The sequence below is a fragment of the Pogoniulus pusillus genome, chromosome 31, assembly GCF_015220805.1.
Source record: "Pogoniulus pusillus isolate bPogPus1 chromosome 31, bPogPus1.pri, whole genome shotgun sequence".
Classification (NCBI taxonomy): Eukaryota; Metazoa; Chordata; class Aves; order Piciformes; family Lybiidae; genus Pogoniulus; species Pogoniulus pusillus.
The window spans coordinates 8,430,117-8,439,984 of NC_087294.1; the positions used below are offsets into that span (position 1 = coordinate 8,430,117).

General features: G+C 45.1%; 1 protein-coding gene across 1 annotated transcript; it reads left to right on the forward strand.

Annotated features, from left to right (window-relative positions):
- Nucleotides 1-211: 211 nt before the first annotated feature.
- On the forward strand, nt 212-8,454 carry IL22RA2 (interleukin 22 receptor subunit alpha 2). The gene is made up of 6 exons (XM_064169253.1): nt 212-241; nt 1,345-1,495; nt 3,119-3,297; nt 5,615-5,784; nt 6,315-6,491; nt 8,075-8,454. Exons 1-5 carry the CDS (start codon nt 214-216, stop codon nt 6,468-6,470), a joined length of 684 nt encoding a protein of 227 aa, XP_064025323.1. The 5' UTR covers nt 212-213; the 3' UTR covers nt 6,471-6,491; nt 8,075-8,454.
- Nucleotides 8,455-9,868: the final 1,414 nt, after the last annotated feature.

Here is a 9,868-nt window from a genome sequence, read left to right on the forward strand (position 1 = left end):
CAATTGCTCATGTTTCATTTAGAACAACTCATATGTTTTCAGCTAAATTAAACCAAAGCCAAAAGGGGTATTTTCTAAACCTCCAAAAATAGGGGAAGCTCTGGACAATTACTTCCTCATGAGACATGCCCAAGAGGAAGAAACAAGCTCTTCAGTCATGGAGCTGCTCTCCTAAGCATGAGGGGTATCACGCTTCCCTCCCTCTGCTTACTGATGCACCTGCTTCAGGACAAGACAGCAAGTGAGTACCAGCTTTCTGCTCTTTTCCTAGGGGGTGAGGGGGGTGCTGGGTCTTTTATTGAGTCTCTGGATGAGTCAAAAACTCTTAAGGTATTTTGGTAGATTGCAAAAGCCCAGTCACTCCTAAATCAGTCTGTTACTTTGCCTCTCAAGGTACTGAAATGCAGATAAAACAAGTGTCTTGCTCATTAAATTTATTCATGGCTGCATTACCAGTTTCAGTTGAATCAGCACAAGTCTTACCTGATTCTGTGCTCTGCCAGGGATAAAGCTGCAGTCAGCTGGGTCTCATGACACCCAGAAAAATGGTTGCATTTGGATGCTCCAGAGAGGTTAAGTGAATCTGTGCTCTGCCAGGGATAAAGCTGCAGTCAGCTGGGTCTCATGACACCCAGAAAAATGGTTGGATTTGGATGCTCCAGAGAGGTTGAGTCTGTGCTGTGCCAAGGATAAAGCTGCAGTCAGCTGGGTCTCATGAAACCCAGAGAAATGTTTGGATTTGGATGCTCCAGAGAGGTTAACCAAGTTTGTCATCAGTAACCACCACAATCTGAAGACAGATCATCATGAAAACTGTAAGGCACCTTCTTGCAGTAGTACAGAGTAGGAAAACAGTGACTTTCAGGTTACTTTTTTTTTCAATCAGGGAAGAGCTGATAAACACAGCTGTGGCAACATTTAAAACACCTATAATCCCTGTAGGTTAAAGTTGAGATGTGGAGGAAAGAGTGCTCAGTGTTAACTGTTGATGGGGCTGCTTAGTGCAGGCTCCCTGAAGTGACCTGAGGGCTTTGTTTCCTGGGATGTCCAGCAGGCATCTTTCAGAGCAGTAAACTCACTATGGAAAAATGAAAAACAAACCAGATCCAAACCCCCAGAACAAAATCACATGAAAGAGTTTATTTCATAATACTAAATGTGTTTGTCCCGTAGCTGCTAGATCTGGTCACTGGGATTTGGGAAGTGCTGGAGATGAGACTCAGATTTAATTCCCCTGCTAGGCATGGAACCAAGCAAGCTGTAGCAATGCTCTCCCTGATTGCAGCACAGAGGAACAAGTCTGGGACAAATACATTATGTTATCATTTTTCTTATTATTTGCAGCAATTTTAGGTTTGGAAAACCAAGACTTACAATATTTGATCAAGCCACAGAAGGTAGAGTTTCGTTCATTAAACTTCAACAACACTTTGCATTGGCAGCCTGGGAGGGCTAGGGAGGCAAGAGACACAGTCTACTTCGTGCAATATAAAGTGTAAGTACCAGGGGAACTCCAGCTGGGGCCCATCTCTGCTTGGCACACCAAAGGGATTTCTCAGGCAAGGCAAGTCTTTCTATTCCTGGGAGACAGTCACATCCTGCTCAGCTGCCAGCTCTTGGTTGCTGCTGTGGTTATCAGCAGCCCACAAGGTGCAGCTGAGCAGCCCAGGGCAGGAAGGGAACAAGAACCCCAAGCAACACATTCTGCACTTCCATTGCACCGTAGAGTTGCAGAAAAAATGTAGCTTGTAGAGGATCTCTGGAAGTCAGTGAGACCAACCACCTGCTGAAACAGGTTTGGCTAGGTTCAGCTACTTCTGCAGCAGCACATTTACGGTAATTCAGCGACCTACTGTGATGGTTTGGGGTTCATTGGGATGTCTGAGTGAGAGAAAATAGATCACTGGTTGTGAAAAGAAAATAATGATGATGTCCAAATCATTCATTGGCCTGCTGAGAGGGATAAAAAAGTCAAAACATAAACAATGTAATCTCACTTTTCCCTGGAACTTTGCCATGTGTCCTTCTCTGTCTGGTCTGTGCTTTCTTTTTAACCCTGCTTTAACCTGCTTTGATACCTCACCTCTAAATATCAGCAAGTAACAGGTAAGCTGCCCTTTGTTTATGTGTGTGTTTCTCAGCTAGAGGGGGGAGTAAACACAGAAGGGGAGGGGGGTAACTTTGAGCCCTTCTGGGCAGGAGGGAATTGCTGTATTATTTCTAACTTGTATATAATTATAAATACTTTTATATATTGTATATTTATGCTGGTATATTTTTCCATGCTCTAATCATATCATATCATAGAATCAACCAGGTTGGAAGAGACCTCCAAGATCATCCAGTCCAACCTATCACCCAGCCCTATCCAGTCAACCAGACCATGGCACTAAGTGCCTCATCCAGTCTTTTCTTGAAGACCCCCAGGGACGGTGCCTCAACCACCTCCCTGGGCAGCCCATTCCAATGCCAATCACTCTCTCTGTGAAGAACTTCTTCCTAATATCCAGCTTATACCTACCCTGGCACAACTTGAGACTGTGTCCCCTTGTTCTATTGCTGGGTAGCTTCATCTTACTCCCAAACTGCCTAGTTAGTCTGGGTGATTTCAAATAGTGGGAAGGGACAGTTCCTAACCCAATACAATCACATTGCCCACAGTAGTGCCTCAGGGTGAATTGCATGGCAAACCTGAGGCAGGATAGGAACTGCTCCTCGGAGGGGAGAAGCTTCCATCCCTGGTACATTCAGTGGGCACAAGAAATCACTATTGCCTTTGAGAAATTAGCTGGAGGAAAGTAGCATTCTGCTCATCACTGGACACACTGGCTGAGCCAAAGCTTTCCTGCCTCTCCCAGCAGGCAAGTATGCAGTGGCTTCCTACAGGAAGCTTTCCTGCCTCTCCTAGCAGGCAAGTATGCAGTGGCTTCCTACAGGGCTGGTGACCCGTGTCTCTGCTATAGATTTCTTTCTGAAAAGACAGAAACCTGTAGCTCCCAAACACCCATGAAATCAATATTCCCTGCCACCAACTGAAGCAAGTTAAGTTCCATGGCAGAATGGCTGCCAATATGGACCTGGTTGGTGATAGCTAAATCCTCTTCCTCTTTCTCCATAGGTATGGGCAGAGCACATGGCAAAACAAAGATGACTGCTGGGGGATTCAAAGCCATGTCTGTGACCTAACAAATGAGACCTCTGACATCCAAGAGCCTTACTACGGCAGAGTGAAAGCTGCATCAGCTGGCACCTATTCCGACTGGAGCCTCAGCTGCAGATTCACTCCCTGGCGAGAAAGTAAGTGCAAACATATGGGTCTCTCTGAGAAAGGAATTGGATTTGCTGTGGCTTGGATACATCATTTTTGCTCACAATTTGCAAACACAACCCCTTTCTAGCTGCAGAGCTCTACCAGAAGAAACTGTGGGTCAATAGCTCTCAGGTGAAGCGTTGTGACACAATAACTCTCCCCATGCTTGAAGGCCAGACGATTACAGATAAGTAGCTACTTATTCATAATTAGGAGACCAGGAGTGTCTAGCTCCCTTTAACTCAGCCTCTTCCTCAAGACATGAAACCACACACCCACTTGGATGCACTCCTGTGTGATCTAGTGTAGAACATCCTGCTTTGGCAGTGGGGGTTGGACTTGATGCTCTTTCAAGATCCCTTCCAGCCCCTGGCATTCTGTGATCCTGTGATTTTTCAGCCGTTTCCAGGGATGTTGGAAGGATTAGAGTCAATGTTTTGGGGGAGAAGAAAGCTGAGAGCTGTGTGGCCACCAGCCTTCTCACATCTATGTGTTTTCCTGACAGCAGTGTGCTTAGAAAGCACAAAGCTTTTAGCTTGTGTAGTGCCATGGCATGCTAGAAACTGGAGGACTGTCAAAACACAGAACAGCACCAGTGCAGCCACCTGTAAACTGCCTGTGAATTAACCAGCTTGCTTTCTGCTGAATGCAATACTGAATTGTGAATGTCAGCTTCACAGCCCTGAAATGCAAACTACCTTGAGCCTCTGGTACAGATGAAACCACAACCTTGCAACAGCAACAACCCATCTTGCCCTCTGCCACCTCCTTCTCCTGGACGAACATACTGGGCAGCCGCTGTCCTGCCTCCCCACACCTCTGAGGCTGCACACACAGGTTTCTGACTCCTGAGGTCTATGCCAGACATGGGCAGGCAATCCAAGCACATAATTTTCCAGCCCTACTGGGCTGCTGAAATAACCAACAAAGCATTACCAACAGCTACTGTGATAGAGACCTGCGCTCCCTGGGGCTGGCTGCTTCCTCAGCAACTCACTGCCTTGCAGCCTGCTAGGTTTTCATAGGAAAAAGATTCTCTAGGAGAAACAGAGAGGGCAAAAGTTGTCTGGGAAATGTCACATAAGCTTTGTCTATCCTCAGCTGCTATCCAGTATCTCTAAGCTTAACAAGTTCTTTAAGTGTTCTGTGGTGGTTTGGGTGTTACCCCACACACACACTTTGGAAAATCACCCAGACTAGACTCAGGGGCTCTGGAAATGGAATGGAGCTTTATATTTACAGCTTAGCACAACAGACAACCAGATATTTACAATAGATACAGCTATAGACAGGAATATACAGGTTAAAAAGTAATTCAGAAACACAACAGCCCTCCCAGGAGAGTCCCCAGGAGGGACTCTCTACCACCCTTCCACCTTCCTCCCACCCCTCTCTCTTACCCAAGACTTTGCCTTATGCTCAAGGTAGCTTGGAGGGTCAGCCAAGGGGGTTAGGAAGCAGATGGATTAGTCACACAGACAGCAGGTAAGGTTAGAGAGAGAAGTTCAGCCCCAGAGAGACAAAGAGCAGCTCTGTTATCTATGTTTATGTTCTTATACATCTCAGCAAGCCTATGAGTGAAGTAGACATCACCATTCTTTCCTTTTCACAGCCTGTAATCTAATTCTTCTCACCCAAACATTCTAGCTAGCTTCAAACATGCACAGTGTTCCCATGAGAAGTCATTAGAGGGACATGAACTGGATTGAAACCACAAGAAACAAAGCATGTTCAAAGTTCAGCATCACACTGCTTCAAAGCTAATCAATCAAGAGGAGGTTGTGCTAAACATGCAATGTTTTGTGCACTCTAATACTGAAACTTGTGATGTGAAACTTGTGATGCAGGCACTAGCTTGATCCCTTAGCTGTGTTTAACCAAGCAGCTTGGGAACAAAAAAATCAAGAAGAATGATGGAAGCTGTGAGTCTGGCATAACTGCCTTAGTTAAAATCGCTCTTCTATGCATTCCAAACATGCATGGGAGGGGTGGGAAACAAAGCAGATAATCCAAAGCATTTTGCTCGAGCAGCCTGTGGTCAGCAACACACAGATCTGAGAGATATGAAAAAGTTTGTCTCGAAGATAGGTTTACAAACACAAGAAGTGTCACTCCCAAAACATCCTCTGGAAATAAGCACCGAGAAGGGTCTATAAAGTCACATTTTTGCAGCAGATGGAGTATAATATATTGCTGGCAATGAGAAGATTAAATTGGTGGGTGGATTCCACTTGTATTTTGTGAGGCTTTGTTAGTAGAACAAACTATAATTGGGTTCATAGCTTTGGGGTTTTTTTTCCTCAGCTGTGATAGGACCTCCATCAGTAACTGTGGTACACAGCAACAAGCTGATAAAACTAAAGATCCAAGCTCCATCTTCTCCTTATAAAAGGAAGAAAGGCAGCAAGATACCAATGACAAGCTATTATGATCTGCTGTATCAAGTCTTCATAATTAACAACTTGCTAGATGAGGTAAGTGGGTATTCAAACAGGAACCCTTTACCAGTGAAAAGTCAGGAAGGGATCAGCAGAATCTACTCCTGTTTTACAGCTCAGGCTTCTGACACTGGGAGAGCATTGATGGCTCTCCAAATACATGAAAACCAAGCAGATTTATTTCTCAGGAGTTGAATCTGACTGAATGGAGCTGTAATTCCTCTCTTTCTTACACTTTCCCATTTTTTCTGTTGTTTCCTTCTTAGTATTGCATCCTCTAAGACCTAATTAAAAAAAAATACTAGCACAGGAGAGGAATTTTCTGGCAAAATCATAAATAAGTTATTAATGCTGTGGATTTTGTACAACTCTGGTACAGATGAAACCACAACCTTGCAACAGCAACAACCCATCTTGCCCTCTGCCACCTCCTTCTCCTGGAGAAATGTGTTGTTCAGCTGTGATTAGCTGTGTGCTGCTCTCCATCCTCTGTGCTTATCGAACCTTATTCATGGATACTTGCTAGGCTAATGTGCTTGACAGGCTATTTTTACTCTACTCTGAAGCAACACAAGGTCCTGGTGTACGAAGGAAAAGACAAGGTTATTAAAATAGGAGACCTGAGGCCTGGAGTCAGCTACTGCATCACAGCTAAAACATATGTGCCAATGCTGGACCGCAGCAGTGCCTACAGCAGCAGGCAATGCACTGTGCTGGAGTGAGGGCTGGCACCTCTGCAACAGGTAAGTCACCTGCTGAAACTGGATATTACTCCAGAAGTCAAGAATTATCTCCCCCACCAAAGGCAGATACTCTTCAAAAGGGGAAAAAAAACCAACCAGGGTGCAAGGCTCAGCATATAAACTGCAATCCCCTATGACATTGTTAGCCAGTGTGACAGTTTGGGTATTACCCTCCCTCCCACACACATTCTTATGAAATCACCCAGAGTAGACTCAGCTGAGCTGGACATTAAAGAATGAAGCTTTCTATTTACAGCTTAGCACAATATACAAGCAGGTATTTACAATATCTACAGCTATAGACAGAAATAGACAAGTTTAAAAGGAATACAGAAACACAACAGCCCTCCAGAAACCTGAGTCCCCAGCAGGGGCTCCCAATCACCCTTCCACCCCTCGACCTTATCCCAGACTTCGTCTTACATTCAAGGTGAGTTTGGAGGATCAGCCAGGGAGGTTAGAAAGCAGAAGGATTAGTTACACAGACAGCAGGTTAGGGACAAAAGTGCAGGCAGCCAGAGACACTCAGTAGCTGTGTTATCTGTGTTCTTGTTTCTATACATCTCAGCAAGCCTATGGGTGAAGTAGACATCACCATTGTTTCCTTTTCACAGCCTATAATCTAATTTCTCTCACTAAAATATCCTAGTTAGCCTCAAACTAGCACAGCCAGAGCTCTTGCATCACCTCAGCTGGTTTTACACCAGGTAAGAATGATATGGCTAAAGAGATTAGAGGGATGACATGAGTAGTTGCTTGCATGCTGGCACAGTCCACAGAAACATCCCTTCTTTTTTCTTTGGGCAGTTACACATAGTATTACTGTCATTAAAAATTGACTAGGAAAACGAGGGACCTCCCCTCCAGCTTTATTAACAGGCAATTCTTCTGCAAGCTCTGCCATTCTATTCAGGAATCTACCTGGTGTATTCAATCCAAATGAGCCTTTCCTCTTTCCATGGGCATTCTTCAGGTAACCACGGGGGGGAAAAAATCAGCTATTGAATGTCATGATTTTCCATGGGCCAAAATGCAGGACTTAGCTCAATCAGCTGGTCTTAAAAATCTGTTTGTTTACTTACCTCAACTACAAGACCATCTTCACATGTCTTATGCCAAGTGGAGAGATTTTCTCCCAATCCTGCCCTGCAGGTGCCAAAGCACAGACTATAAAAAGACCTAAGCCAAAGTTGGCTTCAGTGTCATTGGCTTTAGCAAGCTCAGATTCAGGACCTTTCTAGGGATGATAGAGCAAAACTGGAAAAGCATCAGAGTTTGAACCTGTGCTTCTGTTCCCAGTTCAGTACCCTAACTACAAAAGGTTTTGCTTCATAATATGATGCACAACACTGATCTCTCTTAAGCCTTGATCAATGGGTTTAGGCTAAGGAGGGAGACAGTTTCTAGATGATTTTCCCACGTTTTTGCTCCCTTTCCCAGTGTTGTAAAAAAATGGAATCTCAGGTTCCAGTGGACTTCTGAACAACCTGCAGAGCCACAGCAGGGACACAGGCAAATGTGTATGTGTAGCATTTTCAGGTAAGTCGGATACCGTCCAGCAGCAATTCTCTTTCTCTTTCCAGTTACAGGGATAACAGCAGAAGATGCCTCCCATCACAGATCCAACAGGATGTAAACCAACATCTGTGCCCTGTCTGGAAGACATGCTTGGATACTTTTTAAACCTTTGCTGCATTAAGTGATTTGATTCATCATAATCATTTTATGCTGCACAGAGGCCAAGGATTCTTTGTATGTTCTATATCACAACTTACAGTGATATCTATTTGCATTTGCAAAGCAAAAACTATCTTGTTATATAAAAACCAAACCAAAACCAAAACAACAAAAAGTCAAAACACATGAAAAGCATTTGTGAGAATATCCTTACACTTGTTTCTAGAGGGGTTTTTGTTTTTCTATTTTAAGCACTGGGATTAAAATGCAATTTATAAAACCAGCAGTTTCAGATGTTTTGTTTCTTCTAGAATGCAGGCTTCAACAGAGGAGAAAAAATGAGAGTCACAGTATCAACAAGGTTGGAAGAGACCTCATAGATCATCAAGTCCAACCCTTTACCACAATTCTCAAGGCCAGACCATGGCACCAAGTGCCACGTCCAATCCTGCCTTGAACAGCTCCAGGGACGGCGACTCCACCACCTCCCCGGGCAGCCCATTCCAGTGTCCAATGACTCTCTCAGTGAAGAACTTTCTCCTCACCTCCAGCCTAAATTTCCCCTGGTGTAGCTTGAGGCTGTGTCCTCTTGTTCTGGTGCTGGCCACCTGAGAGAAGAGAGCAACCTCCTCCTGGCCACAACCACCCCTCAGGTAGTTGTAGACAGCAATAAGGTCTCCCCTGAGCCTCCTCTTCTCCAGGCTAACCAATCCCAGCTCCCTCAGCCTCTCCTCGTAGGGCTGTGCTCAAGGCCTCTCCCCAGCCTCGTCGCCCTTCTCTGGACACACTCAAGCATCTAATGTCTTTCTTTAAGACAACTGCACCCCACAGGAGTAAATGCTATGGACAGCCATAGGTGTACCTGAAGTGTCCAGGCTTGGATAGAAATATAGCAGCTGTCATGGAGATCTGCAGCAATAAGACAAGGAGCAATGGCTCCAAACTGGGACATAGAAGGTTTCACCTCTATATGAGGATAAGCCTCTTTACGGTGAGGGTGACAGAGCACTGGAACAGGCTGCCCAGAGAGGCTGTGGAGACTCCTTCTCTGGAGGTTTTCAAAACTCACCTGGATGCATTCCTGTGCAAGCTACCTTAGAGGATCCTGCTTTGGGGGGTGGGGAGGGCGGGGTTGGACTCGATGATCTTATCACCTATCTGAGCCCAAGTCTAGGCTGGATATTAGGAAGAAGTTCTTCACAGAGAGAGTGATTTCCCATTGGAATGGGCTGCCCAGGGAGGTGGTGGAGGCACCGTCCCTGGGGGTCTTCAAGCAAAGCCTGGATGAGGCACTTAGTGCCATGGTCTAGTTGATTGGATAGGGCTGGGTGCTAGGTTGGACTGGATGATCTTGGAGGTCTCTTCCAACCTGGTTGATTCTATGATTCTATCTCTGGATGATCTCTGGAGGTGATATAAGAGAAGTCAAGGAATGCTGGCAGAAAGGTCTCACAGACCAGATGCTCATTTTGAGTGTGTCTGTGACAAACTGCAAAACACCAAGCTCTGTAGAGATGTTTGTTTGTAGTAATCAGTTGATAATCTGCAAACCTAAACAAGGGCTACTGTAAGAGTGTCTGCAGCTACTCCTTGGAGATCTCTGATAAGCAATCTTGTAGAGACCCAGGCCTGCAGTGTCTAAGAAAAGCAGGAAGGAGGTAAGGGAGAAGCAGGGATATCCTGACATCAGCAACAATGAA